Raw genomic sequence first — 22,782 nt, forward strand, 5'->3', positions numbered from 1 at the left:
ATATGAAAGTATGAGATAGGGTGCAGAAAAGATTCATGAGATCAGTTCCAAGGATCAGGAACTTCAATTATCTAGGTAGAGTGGAGAAAATAGCACTATTCTTCTTGGAGAGGAAAAGATTGAGATGCAATTTGATGGAGGTATTCAAAATCATGAGAGATATGGGCAGAGTAGATGAGGAGAAACAGTTCCCATTGATAGAAGGATATAAAGCCAGAGGGCCATTTAAAGTGAGTAGCAAAGGAAAAACTGGCTTTTATTGTGTAGTGAGCAATTAGAAACTGACATACACTGCATGAGAGTGTCATGGAGGTAGATTCAAGTGGCTTTCAGAAGGAAATTAGATTGTTATCTGGAGAGGAAAGATTTTCAGGGTTAAGAAAGGCAGGAGAGTGACATGAGTTGAATTGCTTTTGTAGAGAGCTCACACAGACACGATGGACTTAATGGCCTTGTGTTGTGCTGTTACCATTCAATAATTCTATGATTAAAGATTTGTAGTCATTTAAGAAATAGTTCACCAGTGTAATTTAAAACTGTACACTGATGCAAATTTCAAAAAGGGGGTGGCATTTTTAACCATGTTGAACATGTGCACATACAATGAGCAAACTGTAGGCATCCTAAAGCAAAGATTCAAATGCCTTGCTCAAAACAGCTGAGTTCTGCATCGCCCTGAGTTATCCCCAGATTTGTAAGGATTTCTTGCACACTACACAACTATGCTACTTAGGAGGGTGAAGTTGTTGTGAGGGGAAGCCGTGCAGAAGGGGAAAGCAAAGAGGGGGAAACAATGGATAAGTCCATGGATGAGCAGTGCTGCCACCTACAAAAATGTAAGACAATATGGAGCAGAAATTCTCGAACCAAGTTATCAACCAACACCACACCTTCAATCCCACCATTTTCACTTTCTTCTGAATGTCCTCTGACAATATTACCTCATGGGTCTTCCTCCTACAATACTAAGGATATGAGGGTCAACATATCCACCAAACAAAGTCTCTCTACTTCACATCGTGATCTGTGGATTCAACAACTAATTTTCCTTCTCTTGATGGTTATTAGAAATTATCTGAGTGCAAACTCCTTGTTACTGCTGTCTGTGCTCTTTTTCCTATTCTACAGCTCCGACAAGATGATTCCCCAATTGTAGCAGCCTGGGAAATGGAAGGATGCACATCATTCACTCAGAATATTTGAGATTGCTTTGGTTGGTGACATTGAATAACTCTGGCTCTGAGCAGATTGCTGAGTCTCAGCATTGGCCAAAGCAATCTGAGCCAGCTGACTGTTTGAAACTAACAAAGGCATTGGGTCAGAGGTTGACAGGGGAGCAGGTGTGCTCAGAAAAGACAGTATTAACTACTCATATGGAGCCAATGTGACCATCATGGAGCTGTGTCTCGACACTCACACTGCCTTGTGTGAGAATAAAGGAATGTAGTCATGTTCTGGAAACCCACATCAATTATCCAGTGCGTGCTTTCCTTCATGGATAGAAAGACTGAAGAAACGCAAGAGATGATGGCAACAGTCTGAGATGCCAGCAAAGCTGTTGGTACCATCATCAGAAGCACCTTTATTGTGGACTACATGCAGTATTCATAGAAATGACCACTTTATTCATTTTTCATTAACATTGACTCCCTTTAAGGGGCACAGGCTGCCTTTTGATCCATATATACAAAAGTACATACGAACATATGAATTGCCTCCTCTGCCATTCAATAAGATCATGGCTAATTTAATTGTGCCCTCAACTCCACCTTCCACTTAACCCTCGATAACTTTTGACTAGCTTATTACTTAAGAATCTATCTACCTCTTGTCTTAAACATAATGACACTGCCTGCATTGCTCTCCGGGAAGTAGAGTTGCAAAGATTCAGGACTCGCAGAAAAAAAACTTCTTCTCATCTCTGTCGTAAATGGGAGACCACTGATTTATAAACTAGTTCTAGTCTCGCCCACAAGAGGAAACATCTTTTCAGCATCCACCCTGTCAGGTCCCCTCAGGATCTTCGATAACTCAATCAGATCACCTCCCAGTCCTAACCTGATATTCAAGCCCCTGAAGAGGGAAGACGCCAATTAGCATACTAGCACCAATTGGTTGCCCTTAACTAATTTTGTTTGTTGATTGCAGCCACTTGATTGGACACAGTGGGGGCAACCTTCAGTCTGTATTCACTGTCAGAGAGAATGGCGATGGGGACAGAAAATACAGTGAAAATCAGGAAACACGATTCTCACAGGCGAGATCGTGTTTTCCAATTGTCCACAGCCCTCACAGCAACATAACGAGCTTCACGAGAGCCTCATTTTAATGTTTTTTTAATTTAATACATTTCAATGTAATTACCCAGCCACCCTGCCACACAATTCCCCTTCACTGAATATCCAAACCTCACCAACGTGAGTCATCCGATACCTGTGCGGTGGGGGATGGGGGGTTGAACTTCAGTGTCAATCGAGGTGCCCTTTAAAGAGGGCACCCTGATCTCTGTGGAGCCAGCCTTACCGGCTCTATCAGGCCCCACCCCATCAGACTGGCATAAACCCAGCCCACTCTTTTTTTTAATATAAATAGGCTCAAGACCTGGACTAAAAGCTTGGCAGCATAGCTGGAGAGCTACACGTCAGTTTCCAGTCAAAGCAATACACTTTGAAAAAATATGGTCAGATTCCACCCAGTGTTGATAGTGAACCTGCAAGCAGGCCTATAAATATATATTTCTATCTGTGTGTTTCCTATGTTGCTGCAGCTGGGAAAGGTTTATTTGCAATGACTGAACGTTAGCAGTGGAAATTTAAGACTAAGTTAAAAAGCTTGATGAGTTTTTTTTTAGAGAACTTAGACATAATGGACGGGATTTTACGGCCTTGCCTAGGCGAGACCGGAAATTCCCGCCCGAGGTCAACGGAAATTTCTGTTGCCAGAACCTCGCCCACTCCAATTCCATGGCAGGCGAGGTGGTAGAGTTCCAGCCAATTTGTTATTCAAGATTAAATAAACAGGATAAAAGTCACAACAGAATAGGTTCAATAGATGGTTGGTCGGATAACAGTAAAGGAATTAAGGGTTATGGTAATTGGGCGGGTAAGTGGAATTGAGTCCGTAAAAAGATCAGCCATGATCTTATTGAATGGCGAAGCAGGCTCAAGGGGCCAAATGGCCCATTCCTGCTCCTCGTTCTTATGTTCTTGTAAGAGAGCAAGTCTAATAAAACAAATGTCAAACTTAATTCTACAAATTCTTATCCCTTAGGTTTTCTACTTGCAGGTTTCTATTTTTTGTAAGCGTCTTGCTAAAAAATATGAAAGGACCAAAAGAACCATCTTACCCGAGCTTGTGCAGCAACTTTCCTTGGAACAGGAGACGGATTGCAATAAAGAGGCATCCCTCAAGGGTTATTGCCACAAAGACCCAGCCAAGGAATTCCATCTCAAATGGACTCACATAGGAGTCAACACCAAAACCCTGGGTGAGGTCAAATTTCAGCTGATTGTAGGATAGTTCTATTAACCCAAAGGACAGGCAGAACTGTGGGAAAATGATGAAGACCCAGCGAAGTACACTGTAAATTTTCAATAATTGCTGAAGGAGAGGGAAAGGAAACAGACATCAGTTCTCAAATTAAGATGTTTGTTTTGACAACATGTACATTAGTTAGCCTATTCCCAAACTTACTTTAATTGTAGTCACCCTCCGATCAGCATCCATATCTCAATTATTTTTATATTAATTGCTGACTTTCATTAAATCTTTATGCCCTTGGAATTTAATACTCTGCTCTATGCTGAGCTGATTAAACAGTTAGAGGGGGGCAATTCTCCCACCCCGCCATGCTAGTTTTCTCGCAGCGTGGTGGGAGAATCTCACGTCCGGGCATACGCAGGATTCACGCATGTGTTCCTGACGCATGCACATCTCGCAACGCCGCATTTCTGGCACCATCAGATCCGCGCTGGAAACCAGCGGGAACACAGGTAAGTTATTAGCATCTATTTATAATTTCATTTTAATGTGATTAGTGGGCCCAGGACTGAATTCTCTCGTGTTTCACTCTCATGGGGTTTACAGTAGATCCCCACCTTTGGGGACTATCAGGATGATCCCGCTGGAGTGAAGGGGGGTGCAATCGGGGTCCCCTAGAGAATCGGGCAGTAGGGAGTGATGCCCCCTGGGCATTGGCACCCTGGCAGTGCCAGTCCTTGCCCCCAAAGTGCCCATGCCCAGGGGAACCTTGGCACTGCCCATCAGACATAGGGCAGGGCAGTGCAATGGGTACGGGGCCTATAGTGGGCAGGGCAATCAGTGGGGGTGGGGGGGTCCCGCTGCCACTCTGCATAGGGATCAATGGGGGCAGAGGCAGCCAGCAATCAGGGTGGGCTAGATGGGGAGGGGGGGGCGGTGTGTGCTCAAGGCTGGCCCGGGGTGGCCAGCAATCGAACTGGCCGGCTGTCAGTTCGGGGCCACTGCGTTGGCACAGGCCTCTCCAGTGAGGATAGGCACCACCCCCTGAAATCTAATGATTTGGTGCTCTCTGCGTTGCACAGAATGTGGGAGATTCTTCTCTGAACTCCCACTGAAAAAACCAGCGTGAGTTACTCCAGTTTACCCATGAATTTGATACTTAGGAGTTTTTTGAGAGAATCGCCGCCAGAATCTCCAACAAGAAAATTAAGATCGATGTTCCAGAAGGGTGGAATCAGAAAAATGTAAAAACATTTTTCGTCTTAACCCATTTTGTATGTTATGTTCTTACTGTCACATTTCCCTGTTTTGATGAGCTTAATGGAAGATATTTCATCAATTTATTAGGCTGATAATGTTTGCTTATGTTCAATTTTAGCTAGTGCTGCACTATTGCACCTTTCCAGGTTTGCCCCAGTCCAGACTCAAGTCTGAACTTCTAAATATTCCATGATTTTCTTTTTGTATTCTCCTTAAAAACAACTCTGATGCTTTTCCAGGCAGATCCTCGCAATCAAGTGCTAAATTCGAGGCCTCACAATGTGAGCTAGTATCGTTAGGGATTAGGTTGAGATGTAAAGAATTCCTTACTTTGGTTCTTTAAAAGAATTGTCTGATTCAATTCAGTCTAACATAAGTTTACCAATAACATAAAATGTCAGGATTATTTCAGGGTTGCTTACCTCTTGGCTGGATAATAGTGCCAGGAAACGGGGAAGATAGGCTGCGAGGATAGTGCAGAGACCCAGCACCAAGTTAATTGAGACATATGTGATAAAAGCTGCATCTGAACTGGAGAAGAACCTTGACAGAATATACATCCAGGGTATTGTGGCAAAACTGGAAGGTGGAAAAACAAGACAGATGAGCAAGCAATATAAATCCAACTCTTTGTAATTGCATATTAATGAAATTACTATTCACAGATCATTTATACTTTGACCCTCCTGAAATCCTTTTAATGTCTTGTCTCTTTCTGTCCAATGTACCTTTGAGGTTCAGAGTATCAAAATCACATGGACTCTGAAAACCCACAGGGTAGCACATCTCGATACATGTGCTGAATTATGCCAGCCCATGCTTCCACTGTTGATCCCTCTGAAGAGATTGGAAATTCCGGCTGGAAATGTTGGGGCTGGGATTGGATTGGGGTGTGGAGGCCATGAGGTATCCCCACCAGAAGGAATTTACAAAGGAAGGCACATTAAAACATCAAAAGAGACAACTGGCTGTCCAAACCATTGGCATTTAGGTATGCTCCAATTCTGCCCGGTTGACCAGTGAGCCATTCCTGATTTGTCGCCTCTCTCCTGTCAAAGTGGAAATGCAGAAGAATCATTGTGATTGGCTGATGTAGTAATAGAGCGATTACCGAAAGAATAACTAGGCCAGATACTACGAGGCTCTGCTCCCGTTATAAAGTCTATCTGGATGTGAGCCTGGCTCACAAAATAGGTCCTATTGTGTTAGCCCTATTTTCAATCTGCATTCATGTCTATCAAGGCTCAGTTCCTGAAGCAGAGTTTATGAAGTCTTTTATTTTTTTTTCTTATCTTGACCAGAGGAATTTATTGTAAGAGTTACAGCCGAGACATGTACAAAGAATTGCAAAATAGCAATGAGGTACTGCCGGAATGCATAGATAAATGAGCAAATATTATGTTAAAGAATTCACTGGTCATATAAAAGTTTGCTTTTTATCGCAAAAGCTATCAATTGATTACTTTCTTGGTGGTCATGATTTCTTTACAAATATTATTCATCTGACAAAAATTTATAATGGGCAAGATTTTCTGTTGGTTGTGAATAAAAACAATATTTTAAAATTATTCTACCTGAACAATAGCAGTGTCTGAGAAAGCAGCTGACTTTGTGCAATCTCCACAAGTTTAGAGAAAGAACAGGTTTGTATTGTGGCTTCTGTAACCATAGGACGTGCAAAACACCTCACAACCCATCAGATATGTTTTAAGTATAGGAACAGTGATAACACAGGGAAATGCAGTAGACAATTTGCTCACAATGAGATTCCACAAACAGCAATGAGCTACAGGAATAGATAAACTGTTCTAGTGATGTTGGTTGAGGGTTAAATACTTGCCAGGTCACCGGGAGGATTCCTCTGCTCTTCTTTGAGAAATGCTCTGGGAATTCCTATCTCTTGAGAAAAAGTTTAGCATCTCATCCAAAAGACTTTGCTCATGCAGCATTCACTCACTCAGTATTGCACTGAAGATGAGCCGAGATAATGTGCTCTAGTCTCCAGAATGAGTCTTGAACCCATTAACAGCTGTTTCAGAGGCTGCACAAATACCACTAAGCGAGGGTTTGTTCATATTGAGGGGTGCTTCAATGGAGTGCACAGGTTCATATGGGCACTTTTCAAGGGTACCAATTACCCCTTTAACTAATATTGTTACTTATGCAGAAGATTAGGACACACAAGTTGGGCTAGAAATAGATATACATACATTTTTGGATACAGGGAGCATAATTAACAACCTGCCGGTGCTGGTTCTGAACAGGGTGAGCAGCATGTAAATCTGGTGCATTCACCTCATCTACTGAATGATTGTATCTTGTAGCTGAGCAGGTCTCATGTTGCTGGAATCTTCCTTATGCTACTGGTTACCACTGTGTTCAGCAGAGAAGTCAATCACTTTTGCATAGAAACCAGGGACAGAATTTTATGGACAGGTGCATATCCCAGCGATATTTTAGATGATGGGCCACACAAGAGTCAGGAGTGCGCTTGCCAACAATCAGTTCAACTCATTAAGGAGATGATTGAATGCAATTTTATATGGTCCATCTGCTTTTACGGTTGGCTGGTGGCCAATTGGCCAGGCAGACTTTACGATGTAGCTTCATCCTCGATCCAGGGCAGGATGACATGTAACGCATATCATATGCATTAGCTCCATGTATTAGGATATCTGGACTTCCAGCACCAGAAATACTGCAGAAAACAATTTCTATGTTCTTCTCTCCTCTTCCCAAATTCAGGGCTTTGCATTTCCATTGAACCAAAGAACCTCTGCACCCCTGCCAGTTCTGGGTGGGCTGGGGAGGGACTAGGAGATCTCTTCCAGCCTTTAAACACGGAGGCCATTTGTAATGTGTTTACCACTTTCTCAGCTGAGATCAAATAACTCAGTGAAGACCAGGGAATAAATCTGGAATCTTGTTGGCGTATATGACTCAATGCCACATTATGAGGTCCTGTTTAATTTTCAGTTTGATGAGATACCACATTTCTCAGTTCTTACCCAAATAAGATCAGCAGCAGGGTTGTAGCTCCAAGGTTCTGATTATAAGTGAATGCTGAAAACTGGAAAGCAGCAAAGACACAGATGCACAAAACCACCGGGATCAGATAATGGACCTAGAGATAAAAACAAAGATTAATTGATGAGAAAGAAAGAACAGTCCAGCATTTTCACAGGCCTGGGATATAGTTATTAGATGGTTCTATTTATTGCATCCCCTCTTTCAAGCTGAAATAAACCATTTAGAATCTTGCTATCCCATCCAGTCATGAACTATGCTTTAACATATACATAATGAAGATCATCGATCTCACCTCTTTAGCTCTCTGGCTCTGATGCACTCTAACAGGCATTGTTACCTCAAGATTTGACAACTCTAATGGTCCATGGTTGCTTCTCATTTTCAACCCTCAATAAACTTCAATTTGCTCCAAATTCTGCTGTAACAGTCCAATACCAAACCTCATTCTCAAATTATCCACAATCCCTCTCCTCACTGACTTTCTCCCAATTTCCCAGCACCTACCTTCCTGATCCGCATTCTCCTCCCTGGGCCACTTCCATTCTCCAGTGTAATATTACTCCCTGTTTCTCTGATTTAACTTTCTGCATATGTCCCCTTCCTCTGCTCCACCACTGATAATGTTGCCTTCTACCACCCGAATCCTAACCCCTTCCAAAATCTCTCCAATTTAAACATCTCTTCAGGATCCATTTTTTGAACAAGGTTTCAACCAGCCCTCTTAATTACACCGCTCCTAGCTAGGTTATTTGTCAAGCCTCTTGGGCTGCCTCATGCATTAAAGACACTATATAAATGCAAGCTGTTATTGTTTAAAAGAAATTAGCAAACCTCACCCATTGTATCTTTTGGTGCCATTCTTCCCTGTCCTGTAGATTTCCTATGTTCTTCTTACTCCTTGCCACCTTTTCCCTTCATACTGTGTCACCACCACCACCACCACCTCTACCTCTACTGCACTGCCCACACTCCCACGTGGCACACAGCAACTCTTCACTGGCTGCTCACACTTGACAATATTGTCCTGGTATTCCCAGTATCTGATGGAGAGCTAGTGCCAGAATAGTAGGCAAAATGGCTATTAACCAACCAGGTTATCCAACTGTACAGAGGTGTATGCACTTCTCAGAGGGCAAGGCATACAGTTTGTTAGCCCCGTGAGATTGTAGAAATGTATGGAGAGATTTTCAACAGCCAAGTCATCGGCTTCAGACAACCATACTCATGGATTTTGTTTGTGGCTCAGCATCCTGTATTTTAGACACTCATGCTTCAGAAAGAGCATCTCAGCTCAGAAAACTGCTTTCATCTCATCCTACAACGGGTGAATTTCTTGCTAAGTAAACGCAAAACATTATTGTTGTGAGTTGGTAAGCATTTTGAAGGGAATTGTTACGAATTGCTGAATAAATAAGAATATTTGAACATTCATACTGTTTAATATAGAGCACCCCACACACCCCAGGACATACTCTCTTCCACTTTGGAAAAAGATACAAAATGGGTCTCAGAATCACATATCAACCAACACAAGAACAGCTTCTTCCCTGCTGCCATCAGACTTTTGAATGGACCTAACATATATTAAGCAGATTTTTCTCCATACCCTAGCTGTGACTGTAACATTATATTCTGGACTCTTTCCTTTCCTTCTCCCCCTATATACTCCATGAACGGTATTGTTTTGTCTGCATAGCGCGCAAGAAACATTACTTTTCTCTGTATCCCAATACATGTGACAATAATAAATCAAATCAAAAGAAAAGCTTCATATATCCCTACCATATCATAGAGGAAGTTTGTGATCCAATATACTCTGCAGCCTAGACCGGAGATGTGTTGTAATCTTTTTTGCCCAGTAACTCTGTCTTGTACAACATATCCGCCAATACTTGCTGTTAGGACAGAGAATCCCAGAAGAATGCAGAATGCCACTCCACACTGGCGAAGATTCTCCATTCTCAAGAATAAAATACGATGAAAATTATTCATACTGTTATACACAATACTATTTAAACTAGCTTCATGTATGTAAATTTACTTCAAATTAATAAATTATCAATAAATAAAATGGCTGATTCTGAGACCCACTGGAGTAATCTAAAATATCAGGGCCAAAATAGTCAAGACTCAGCCTAGATGTTCACCATGATGGAGAGACACTCCATCATGGTGAGGATAGTGGAGGAAGTCTGAATCCAGAAGTCCCACCCTTGAACAAGGCACCTCCCATTTTCACAGGAGCTGGAACGTGCCTGGGTCAGGATTTGTGCATGTATGCTCCACAGAGGCAGCCACCCTCAGTGATCAGCAGCTGGCTCCACCCGTGTGATTTAGATGTGAGAGGAGCCTGAAACCCGACATGAATGAATTAGACCCGGTGGAAGCAGATCTGAAATTTGAGGAGTTCTTTAAGTCAGGGTACTCTTTTAGAAATGATCGCAGGACAGCTTTGGGGGAGGTAAGCTATCCTTTTGGAGAAGGAAGATGCACATTGAAATTTCTAGAAGGAAGTATAAATGTGCATAAACTAATTGGAACTGTGAAGCTCATTGGAACAGTCAAAACAGCCCATCAAAAGTGTCAAGATGAACTATCAAAGGGAGCAGTCAAAGCATTTAAAATCACTGCCCATCATCACTTTGAAATAGTTTTCCACTCTGTTGACATAAGCCTTAAGTGCTACCATTAATGGATGAGTGCTTTATGGCTGATTTCATAACTGTCCATTATCACAGTAGGGTGCCTAACATTTCATAGTTTGATTGACAGCTCCAAGTAATTATGAACTCTTTGAAATGGTATTGTGCATGCCAATGCTTATTTTCGTAAGGGATTATGCAATTGAATGAAATGTACTTTATTATAATCGAAAATGTTGAAGGAATGCAAGTATAGTAAATTATTTTAAGAAATAGGGTCTGCAATAGAGATTTGGCACTTCATTTTATTAAATCTAAGCATGGGTCCTGAGGTCTGTCCACTGTGGATGCCACGCAGGTTGACATGGTACTCATAATAGCAAAGAGTGTTGAGTGGAGGGCATGAGTTGATATTAAGCTGGGGTTTATATATGAAGAATGGGGGGTGGGTACGTGGGGGACATGGAAGGGCAGTGACCTTGGTTGGACCATACTAGAGTACTGGTTGCAATTTTAGTCCTCTTATATTAGGAAGGATATTATTGCTAGAAAGAGAGTGCAGTGAATATTCACCAGACTTATTCCTGGGATGACAGGACTGTATTATGAAGAGAGATTGAGGAAACGGGGCCTGTATTCTGAGAGTTTCAAAGAATGAGGTGTGATCTCATTGAAACCTACAAAATACTTAGAGGGACAGGTAGGATAGATGCAGGTGAGATGTCTCCCTTGTTTGGGTAGTCTAGAACCAGAGGAGACAATTTCAAAATAAGGAGCAAACCATTTAGGGCTGAGATTAGAAGAATATTTTACTCAGAGGGTTGTGAATCTTTGGAATTTTCTACCCCAGCGAGCTGAGGAAGCTCAGTCATTCAGCATGTTTAAAGCAGAGATTGACACATTTCTAATACCAATGACATAAAGGAATTTGGGAATAGTGTGGGAAAAAGGCATGGAAATAGATGAACAGCCAGGATCATATTGCATGATGGAACAGGCTCAAAGGGCAGAATGGCCTACTGCTGCTCCTATGTTCCTATAATTTCACATTGAGAGTATGAGGTTGTGGGGGTGAGCAGTGGGACATAGGTTGACAAGGAGGTACGAGGAGCCATAAGGGATGTGCAGAAGGCCATAGAGGTAGTGAGGGGGCCATGGGAGTGGTAGGGGGCACAGGTTGGCATGGGTGGAGAACAGGGCATGTGCAGGGTGGGTGAAGGGGTGTGAAAGATGATAGGTGCTGGAGGGCTGTTTTATGGATTTTTTTAACTTCAGTACAATGCTGGTGCCCAAAGACAAGCCTTCTGCCCAGCCCACATCCACACTTGTTCTGGGGTCACCTGGCCCAGTTCCTAATATAGCCACACCTGGAACGAAAATCTGACATTCAATCAGACATTTTTAGAAGTCGGGTTGCAGAGCTGGGAATTCTCCTAACTCTGCGGACCCAAGGCCTGAACAAAAGTCAAAGGACGGGATTTTCTCCATTCTCAGCAAAGGCGGGAAAAGCGGTGTTGAGGACACCGACGGCAATGACAGCTTTTTCCATAGTAAGAAGTCTCACAACACCAGGTTAAAGTCCAATAGGTTTATTTGGTAGCACGAGCTTTCGGAGCGCTGCTACTTCATCAGGTGAGTGCCATTCAAAGTCAGCAGTTCACCTCAACACATATTAATACTATATGGCTAATGCATAATTGAGAATGCACTGAGCAAATTTTGTTTTGTATATTGTTTATCTACAGATTACATTGTAGAGTATTTAAAGCAACTTACATTTCGTCAGAATCTGGAAGAGATCCTCGATAAGGATGGCTATGCAGTGTAATTCCTAATAAATAACATATGTATATAAAATTCACAGATAAATGAGATGTACTTGAGCAATTAAAACATTCTGATTGGAAGATGCATTGACAAATTGAAACAACAGGGTCAAAACCAGTCAGTACTCAAGCAATGGGTTAAAGGTTGAATCCTCAGCCAATCATTTCCATCAAGGGAGATATGCATTTGGCTGCTCAGAAATGTTCCTGAGAATGTTTCAAAGCAGGGACAGTGGAGAGGTGGAATCAGATCAATCTTTGCCTCTTAATCATAAAATGCAGGGGAGACAATGACGTACTGGCAGTCACTGGACTAGTGTAATGTCCTGGGGATCCAGGTTCAAATCCTACCAGGGCAGATGGTGGAATTTGAATTCGGTAAAAATCTGGAATTAAAAAGTCAAATGTTGACCACGAAACTATTGTCAATTGTCATTAAAACCCATTTAGTTCACTAATGACCTTTAGGCAAGGAAATCTGCCGAACTTACCTGGTCTGGCCTACATGTGACTCCAATGTGACCGGCCCTTAACTGCCCTCTGAAATGGCAGTTCAAGGACAATTAGGGATGGGCAACACCCACATCCCATGAAAGAATTTACTAAATGAAATGGGCAAATTTATCTTCAGCATTTTCCAAAGCAAAGGAGAATTATTTCTTCCTTGATTTTCTCCTCACCCTTCTTCTCCTAAAGACTAAATTCCTTGATGATAAGTCATTCCAGGGTGAATGCCAATTTTCACTGTTGCACAATTAAATCAAGCCTGTTGCTATCATTACTTTCATTGACATATGCATAATTCTAGCAGGGATTGCAGTGATCAGGTGTCGAAGCCTCGACATTTTTCCACATTCTAACAGAGATGTTGAGACCATTTTGGGGTTTTACTGGCATTCTGATTGAGTCAGTAAGATATACCGTCGACTCCCACCCATATCTATGCTCTGCATTGTGAGCTTGAGACTCCAAGTCAAACAATTGTGTCTTGGAGTACAGTGTACTCCACTGTACATTGTAAATGAAACAGATTGGCCATAAACTTCTTATTAAAGAAAGATACTAGAAGTTCAGAGTGACCAAATGGATGCAGGGTCCTGTATCATATAATACGGATGGTAATGGACATTAAGCAGTAGGAGGTGAGCACATTATTGACCTCACCATTAATACAGTTTGAATTTATCAAAGAAATGTAAACATTTTTTGCGTACAACTACTTTTCAGGTGAGGTAGACATTTGGAGCGATGGAAAGGCCCAGCAAACCACACTTTTCCACCAGGCAGCTGGGTGGGCCAACGATGAATATTACAGATTAACTCTATCGAGGGCTGAAGAAATAAATGTGCTATTTAAGCCTCCCCATCATGTCTCCCTACATTGTCTGGTCAAGATCGCCTAACATTTTCAGGTTCATGAAAAAAATTCACCTCAAGACCTAGGCATTAAGAAAAATCTGTGTGGTTTATAAATGTCCACTTCTTGAGAAACATTCATCACAGATTAAATTCTTTAGATAACTTCCTGGACAACAATAATCAAGTGATAAAATACTTAGCAATAAACAAAACAAGATGTTACATCAGATATTGTTCTGTGATTTGGGAAGCTGACAGGAACATTGTTCTTGTGCATCCTCTCCTCCCTTTGACCCACCAGTGGTGGCTGCACCTTCAGCTGCCTAGGTCCCATGCTATAGAATTCCCTTACTAAACATAATTCCCTTACTAAACAATTCCATCACCTTTTCCTATCCTTTAAGGCCCTTCAGAAATTCACCTCTTTGACCAAGCTTTGAACCACCCATTCAAATATCTCCCTTAACTTGGCATTCAGCCTTATTTAACATGACTATGAAGTGCCTTAGCACATTATTTTTTATGTTAAAGACACTATATAAATGCAGGCTGTTGCAATAAATATAATGTACTGCGGCAGGTAAGCTATTGTACTGTAGCAATAGTTCATAGATACAATTATACAATTAGACACAATTGTGGTGTACACATTTTACCAACATTATTCCTTCAGGCATGCTTTTATTGATCATACCGTATTGTGTCCAGTCAGTGCCTGGTGGTAGGTTGGCCCAGAGGATGAGGTTATTGAGCTGATTCAGGTTGGCTGGTTCTGAGTGATAGTGCATTTGATTGTACCACACCTATGAGTAGATAGGAGGTAAGTATTAAAATAGTACTTTTCATAGATCTGATTCTACAATTTAAAATACAGAAACAAATGGTTAAAAATCATAAAAAATGGATTTCCAATCACCTGGCCATGCACTACAAAATGGTTTTCGCGGCCTTGAATATCCGTCACCTCACAGATATGCTGTGCCTAATTAAGTGATCTGAAACTCTAAAGGTAGGTGCAATATGTGTTGTGAGATATCTCAACTTGCTGTCAATCATTGTCACAGGAGGCGACTTTTTAGTCCTATGTCTTGCACTCGATCTACAAGCAGCAGGAATAGAGATCAGATGTACTATACTTAGCTCCTAGTTTGATATAATCTATGACCTTAACTTAATGTAAAAAAAAAACCACACTATTATTTTGCCAATTTTTGTTATACGATTAGTGTGGAAACATCAAGAAGAATTGAACATGATGGAAGCATGGTTTTTCAAGGTTTGAGAAATGTATAAACCTCAACTCTTCACACATAGTAGAAGTACTGGTGTGAAAGTGAAACAACTTATCAAGGCTCACTTTTTGTAAATAATTCTCCATCGGAATCCTGCACACCAGATCTTCATTCTGGGGTTGTACCTGACTCCAGGCAGCATTATCTGGTCCTGGCAAGAGATTGTTTTGATTTGGGAGAGCTTAATCAGTATAAGTCTATCTGCTGCAAAATCTAAGCAGGAACAGAAATTAAATAGCTGACTTTGGAAAGTCTAACACTTAGCATAATTCACAGACAGGACTGACTCCATTATTGCTGCTTACTATCCCTACAGGAGGTCAGGAGAAGTTAAAATACCACAGACTCGGCGAGTAAAAAGTTCCATCCAGTAATAGATCCTAACAGTCAGTGAAAAAGCTTCTATTCCTGTTTTATTGTATTTTTGAAGTTTTCAATTCCTATTCTTGCTAAAAATTACTGTTTTGTGGGCAGGAGAAACCCAGGAGAAATCAGAAAGAGCTCATTGGCACTATTACTGCAGTCAAGCAGTAACTTATGATCAAGTAAGGCAGTGGCCTCTGAAGGTAGTGCAACTCAGAACTAAATTAAACTTAGCTGAGCTGCAAACTAAAATCTGGTTTCCAGCTTACAAATGCTGCAAATAGCTAAGATGACTATAAAATTTCCAGAACATCGATATGTATAGTGAACCCACTATGATGGATGCATGGTGAACATTAAAGAATGTACTGCCATGGTGATAGCTACAGAAGCCTTTGCCACCATCCAGATTATATGCCCACAAATGCAAAATTGGATACTGCTGCACTTGCAAAAATCCTTCCTCTCTGTATGTTGGAATTCATGCACCCACGGAAGTGGCAAGCGATGATCCAACCAACCACTGCCAAACTCATTGAATACAATGGCTCATTTGATTCCATCCTTAGAATCCATTTCACTCAAGTGCCACTACAACCACTCACTTTGATCATCCCAGATATTTTATATTGTGAACACCATTCATGGTATCATCAAGACTATGGGGTGAAAACCACAGACCACAAAAAGCGCCATTGCAAGCCCTATGCTTACACTGGGGGACCAGCTAACTCTGCAATGACTAGGGAGGTTTGTCCACTGAATAGTAATTACTCATTGGTGCAGCAGCACAATGAAGCTTGTATGTTTGGAATGGGCATACATAGGTCCAACTGTGCCAGTCTACATGGAAGAGTTCACATTATTGTTTCATAAATCCTTGTATGATTGGTGTGTTTATGTCAAAGTGAAGAATCTAACAATATGTTCAGTTTTATGAATGCAGCAGTCCTGTGAAGAGAGTAATTCATGTGTTATGGTTTCCTCCAGTTCCTTACCACTGATGGAAGCACAGCAGATTTACCAGCATCTCTGTGTCTCTAGTCCCTTTAGCACACTCACTATCACTGTGCGTCTGTGCTGCTAACTCAGACATTTCGCACTTCTCAATTTTATGTGCATTGATATACCTGTAAGGAACTGCTTAACTACCAACAACAATTTTCATGGTCAACCCCCTCTGTTAAGGGTCTTCCATTTTGAGTGCTGTTATTCCATGTTGATCTAAATTCCTTCAGAAGCACAAAGTGACAGACTTTTATCGATGTTTTCATTTATGTTGCAGTAAGAAATTATGCCTACATTCATGAAGAGCATTTCCACAGGAGGAGACATGGCTTCAGGGTGACGAGTGTAGTGTCAATGTGAGGAAGATGGAAAAGAGCATTGGTGCGATGACGCAGTCCTCTTTGACCCCGGTTGGCACTTGTATTGAATTTGTGATGATTCTGTTGGTGAAGATCACGGCTTGCATGCCATCATGGAGCAGGCGGCAGGCGAATGGTGACGAATTTCTGCAGGCAGCTGCATTTGAAAAGGATGTTCCACAAACTCTCATGGTTGGCAGGGTCAAAGGCCTTTGCAAAATTGAAGAAGGCCATGTACAGAGGTTGATGCTGCTCCCTGCACTTCTCCTGGATTTGACGTGTGCCGAAGATCATGTCCATTGTGCCTCTTGATGGGTGGAAGCTATGCTGAGACTCAAGGAAGAACTCTTCAGCTAGTGGGAGAAGGATTCTCATGATGACCTTTCCCATGGGGGAGAGTAGGAAAATCCCTCTGTAATTTCCACAGTCTGACTTGTCTCATTTCTTTGGTCACAATTAAGGCATCTCTGAGGTCTCCCATCATGCTTCGTTCCTTCCAGACAAGGGTGATGAGGTTGTGGATTCTTGTCGAGAGTGCCTCTCCATCTCATTTTAATACCTCAGCGAGGATTCCACCTGTGCCAGGGGCCTTGTTGTTTTTCAGTTGTGGGATGGCTTTTCTATTTCAAGGCGAGCAGTGTTGTATTGAGATGATAGCAGGTAGTGTGTTTGTGATAGTGTCTTGCATCAAAGAATATTCCTGATGTGGCCAGGTTGCCCTAGCTCCTTTCATGGAGAGGCAACTTTTCTTTCTCAATATAGTGAGAATCATGGACAATAGCCATGCAATTCTTTGAAGTTCATATTTAGCAGCAGTTAGCAGTTAACCTTAGCATTTCAGATGGCATGGTTGGCAGACAAAACACAAAAGAGAAACACTATTCCACTGACTGAGCATCACCTACAAATCTCGACATCGTCACACCACCACCCTCACCTCGCCCCCACCACCTCCCCTTCAATGTCTTCAGGTCCTTTGACTCTAGGCTGATCTATTCAGTTTCTCTGCCTTTAAAAGCCGCACTAAAACACATCTGTCCCAACAAGCCTTCACAAATCTCTTTTAATTATTTCACAATGTCACTCAATAAGGAGCCCTGGAATATTTTTCTATCTCAATCTCACAAAATAGAAGAAAATAGATAAAAGGCATAGACAGGTAAAAGGTGAGTTCTCCCTCAGGAACCAATGTTCAGAAAACTTGCATTTGACATGGGACTAAAAGGTTATGATCAGTGATGCCTGAAATAGTAACTGAGATGAGGATTGAACGCATATTGTTAGAAAGATTCAACATCAGCCCAAATACATTAAATCTCATGACAGGAACATAAGCAGCGAGGCAGGAAGCCCAAAGGATTGAAAGAGAAGCCAGTTTTCAAAATACCTAAGATAGTTCACTTAATTTGAGCTAGCAATTTTCGGCTTTGTTTCTCTGTACAGTGATACAGGCAGTGACCAGAGGCAATTGCTGAGATGTAAAAGGTTCAGATTTTGCAAATTCTATTTCATGTTCTTGATATTTTATGTTGAATTGAGGAAGCACGAATCAAAAGGGGTGAATTTCCATGGGCATCGCAGCTTTGGCAGAGGCCCATTTAAATGATGTAAATGGTGGGTCAATGGGACAACTCTTATGGAAATTCACTCCCAAATTGTTCAACTGAATTTGTGTCAATATTAGTATTGAACCTCATAACAAGCACAAGGGGGGTGGATTCTGAAAAATCTGTATCACCACCAGAAATGGATCAGGACAGAATGTCTCCATGTCATTTTGATTTGATTTATTATTCTCACATGTATTAGTATACAATGAAAAGTATTGTTTCTTGCATGCTATACAGACAAAGCATACCATACATAGAGAAGGAAAGGAGAGAGCGCAGAATGTAGTGATACAGTCATAGCTAGGGTGTAGAGAAAGATCAATTTAATGAGGTAGGTCCATTCTAAAGTTTGATGGCAGCAGGGAAGAAGCTGTTCTCGAGTCGGTTGATACATGATCTCAGACTTTTATATCTTTTTCCAGATGGAAGAAGGTGGAAGAGAGAATGTCCAGGGTGTATATGGAGTCCTTAATTATGCTGACTGCTTTTCCGAGGCAGCTGTAAATGTAGACAGAGTCAATGGATTGGTGGCTGGTTTGCGTGGTGGAATGAGTTTCATTCACGACCCTTTGTAGTTTCTTGTGGTCTTGGGCAAAGCAGGAGCCATACCAAGCTGTGACACAACTGGGAAGAATGCTTTCTATAGTGCATTTGTAAAAATTAGTGAGAGTCATAGTGGACATGCCAAATTTCCTTAGCCTCCTGAGGAAGTAGAGGCATTGGTGGGCTTTCTTAACTATAGTGTCAGCATGGGGGGACCAGGACAGGTCATTGGTGATCTGAGACTGGATTTTGTTATCTCCCGGCCTTTTAAGTGTAATAGACTCCAAGCTGCTCTAGTTCCATTTATCCATGTTTCTACAGTTAAATGTTAATCTCCTCAAGACTAAACATTACATGAACTATATACTCGATATTTGTAACACAAGTCAGAACACAAAGCCTGATTCAATGAAGAGTGGAGGGGAACATGTCATCAGCAACACCAAGCATACCTAAAATGAGGTGCCAAGCTGGTGAAGCTACAAGACAGGACTACATACATTCTAAACAGCAAATATTGCATATAATCATAGAATCCCTATGGTACAGAAGGAGGTGTTTTGGCCCATCGAACCTACACAACAACAATTCCACCAAGGCCCTCATCCCTGTAACCCCACGTATTTACCCTGCTAATCCCCCTGATAGTAAGGGGCAATTTAGCATGACCAATCAACCTTACCTACACATCTTTGGAGCGTGAGGAAACTGGCCCACCTGGAGGAAACCCACGCAGATAGAGGGAGAATGTGCAAACTCCACACACACAGTCACCTGAGGCCAGAATTGAACCCGGGTCTCTGGTGCTGTGAGGCAACAGTGCTAACCACTGTGCCATCCACTAACTCGGGATGGTCTTGCTAGTGATATTCACATTCCAAGAAAGAGTAGAAAAAACATTTGAAAGGTACAGGACCAAAATTAATAAGAAAAAATACAGTAATTGCAATTTTTATTTGTATTGTGTTCATTCAGAACCAATGAACAGATGGTTTGAGAGTTTAGATGTGGGAAGGGTGACTTGATCCCCTATCTTTGTGACACAAAATTCAACTGATCTATCTGTCTCACTGCAGTCCTCATACCACTCTGTCCTTGTGTCAGCTGCGCTTAGTGGTAACACAGTCATTTCTGAGTCAGAAGTTTGTGTGTGAGTTCCATTCCTGGTCCTTAAGCACAAACTCTGGGCTGATGCACTAGTTCAGTACTGAGGGAATGCTGCACCATTAGAGGTGCCACTTTTCAGATAAAACAGTAAAGTAAAAACTTGTGTTGTGGATGCAAATGATCCCATGGAACTAGTCAACAAAGAGCAGAAACATTTTCCCTGATGTCCTAGCCAATACTTATCCCCCAATAAAAGGACAAATCACCTGGTTGTCATCTCAGTCCTGTCTTTCCTTTCAAAGATGGTGAGAAATTACGTGGAATCCAAAACTCTTCAAGTGAAGGGTAGGCAAGCAGCAATTGATGAATTCCGTTCCCAGAAAGAGTGGAGAGAAATGGAGGATAACCTTTTTGGTTTGTGAATTCAGTATTTGACCTCCCCCTGCACTTTTTTCCTCTGAAAAATGCTTCTAACTCCATCGTACTTTGCCCCCAACAACACACAGACATACTCCTAATAACATTGTAATAAAAGCATATTGCTGCTTGGACGATTCCTACCTTCATTAAAGAGTCAATTCCTAATTGAGTGAAATTGTTTTCCTTGAGATCGTCAGGCAGCACACTTCCAATTGACCATCCTCCTAATCTGTTAATATAACAAGTTGAGATGATTCTTCCATATTGAGCAGAAAGCAAAAGTTCCACATTTAAATTAGTAGCAATGTTTAGCACACATTAAAATTGGTAGCAATGTTTAATACACATTAAAATTAGTAGCAATGTTTAGCACACATTTAAATTAGTAGCAATGTTTAGCACACATTTAAATTAGTAGCAATGTTTAGCACACATTTACATCATTTTATGTTAGGAATGGGCAGGCTATAATAGAAAATTAACTATTTTTCTGCCTTTATAGTTGGTGTCAGGACCTCGTGCTTTTTGGTTCCTGGGATGGCAGGTCTGTCATAAATCGGTTAGGATTATATTCATTGGAATTTAGAACAGTGAGGGGATCTCATAATAACTTGTAAAATTCTAATAGGATTAGAGAGGGGAGATTCAGAAAGAATATTCCTGATGGTGGGGAAGTCCAGAACGAGGGGTCATAGTTTGAGGAATAAGGGATAGGTTTAGTACTGAGGTAAGGAGAAATCTCTTGAAATCTTAGACTTCCTAACCCATAGACCGCAATCAGTAAGGATAGGCAACGCCATGATTAGTCTCAACACCGGTGTCCCGCAAAAGCTGTGTCCTCAGCCCCTTACTATACTCCTTATACACTTAAGACTGTGTGGCCAAATTCTGATCCAACTCCGTTTTCAAGTTTGATGATGCCACCACTATAGTGGGTTGGATCTCAAACAATGATGAGACAGAGTACACAAAAGACAGAGAATCTGGTGAAATGATGCAATGACAATACTCTCTCCCTCAATGTCAGTAAAATGAAAGGAGATAGTCATCGACTTCAGGAAACGTAGTAGAGTTCATGCCCCTGGCTACATCAATGGGGAAAAGGTTGAGAGCTTCAGGCTTTTGGGTGTCCAGATCACCAACAACCTGTCCTGGTCACTACATGCCAACATTATAATTAAGAAAGCCCACCAATGTCTCCAATTTCTCAGGAAGCTAAGGAAATTCGGCATGTCCGCTCTCACCAATGTTTACAGATGCACCATAGAAAGCATTCTCTCTGGTTGTATCACAGCTTAGTATGGCTCCTGCTCTGCCCAAGACCGCAAAAAACTACAAAGGGTTGTGAACGGAGCCCAGTCCATCATGCAAACCAGTCTCACATCTACACTTCCCATTTTCTCAGAAAAATGGACAGCATAATCGAAGACCCCCACACCCTGGACATTCTCTATTCCACCTTCTTCCACCAGGAAAACAATACAAAATTCTGAGATCACGTACCAACTGATTCAAGCACAGCTTCTTCCCTGCTGCCATCAGACTTTTGAATGGGCGTACCCTATATTAAGTTGATCTTTCTCTACACCCTAGCTATGACCGTAACATCATATTCTGCACCCTCTCTTTTTCTTCTCCCCTATGTACTCTATGAATGGAATGCTTTGTCTGTATAGTGCAAGAAACAATACTTTTCACTGTATGCTAACACATGTGACAATAATAAATCAAATCAAAAAATGTCATGCTCTATTTTCCCCTTCTTAATCAATCTCTTGGTCTGCCTTTGTTAATTCTAAACTGCTCCCAATCCTCAAATCTATTGCTTTTTCTTGCCAATTTGTATGTTTCTTTTGAATCTAATACTCCCTCTAATATATTTGTGAGCCATGTTTGGCCACTGTTCCCTTTCCATTCTTGTGCCAAATAGGAATAAACAACTTTTAGAGTTCACCTATTCGTTCCTTGGATACTTGCCATTTCCTGTCCACTGCCCTTCCTTTCAGTAATGTTTCCTAGTCCATAATAGCCCACTCATATCTCATGTCATCCTATTACCTTTATTGAGATTCAGCACCCTGGTCTCTGAACTATCTCACAATCCACCTTGATAAAAAGAAATCATATTATGCTCACTCATCCCCAAAGGCACTCTCAAAATTAGACCGCCAACTCATTTCTCATTGCACAAAGCCCAGTCCAAGATGGCCTGTTGCCTTGTTGGTTCCTCAACGTATTGGTCCAGAAAACCAACCCCTATACACTCCAGAAATTCCTCCTCTATTGTACCGTCTCTAATTTGACTCACGCAATCTATATACAGATTAAAGTCACCCATAATCTTAGATGTTCCTTTATCACATGCATCACTGATTTCCTGTATAATGCTATAGAAGAAATGAACAAGTAACAAGACGAGTAAATCTTTGAAATAGTTCTGAAATTGACACAATAAGCAAAGATTTTGAAAAGATCCTTTAAGA

General features: G+C 41.5%; 1 protein-coding gene across 1 annotated transcript in view; it reads right to left on the minus strand.

Annotated features, from left to right (window-relative positions):
• The window catches only part of LOC144480835 (ATP-binding cassette sub-family A member 13-like), a 141,857-nt gene that overhangs the window by 26,735 nt on the left and 92,340 nt on the right, over nucleotides 1-22,782 (minus strand). The window contains exons 27-33 of the mRNA XM_078200460.1: nucleotides 20,441-20,528; nucleotides 14,292-14,400; nucleotides 12,189-12,243; nucleotides 9,553-9,730; nucleotides 7,749-7,864; nucleotides 5,163-5,319; nucleotides 3,347-3,600 (exon numbers count right to left, since the gene is read on the minus strand). Of these exons, the coding sequence (XP_078056586.1) occupies nucleotides 3,347-3,600; nucleotides 5,163-5,319; nucleotides 7,749-7,864; nucleotides 9,553-9,730; nucleotides 12,189-12,243; nucleotides 14,292-14,400; nucleotides 20,441-20,528 (957 nt within the window). The remainder of the gene's footprint in view (nucleotides 1-3,346; nucleotides 3,601-5,162; nucleotides 5,320-7,748; nucleotides 7,865-9,552; nucleotides 9,731-12,188; nucleotides 12,244-14,291; nucleotides 14,401-20,440; nucleotides 20,529-22,782) is intronic.

This window comes from Mustelus asterias, chromosome 2 (genome assembly GCF_964213995.1).
Source record: "Mustelus asterias chromosome 2, sMusAst1.hap1.1, whole genome shotgun sequence".
Taxonomy (NCBI): domain Eukaryota; kingdom Metazoa; phylum Chordata; class Chondrichthyes; order Carcharhiniformes; family Triakidae; genus Mustelus; species Mustelus asterias.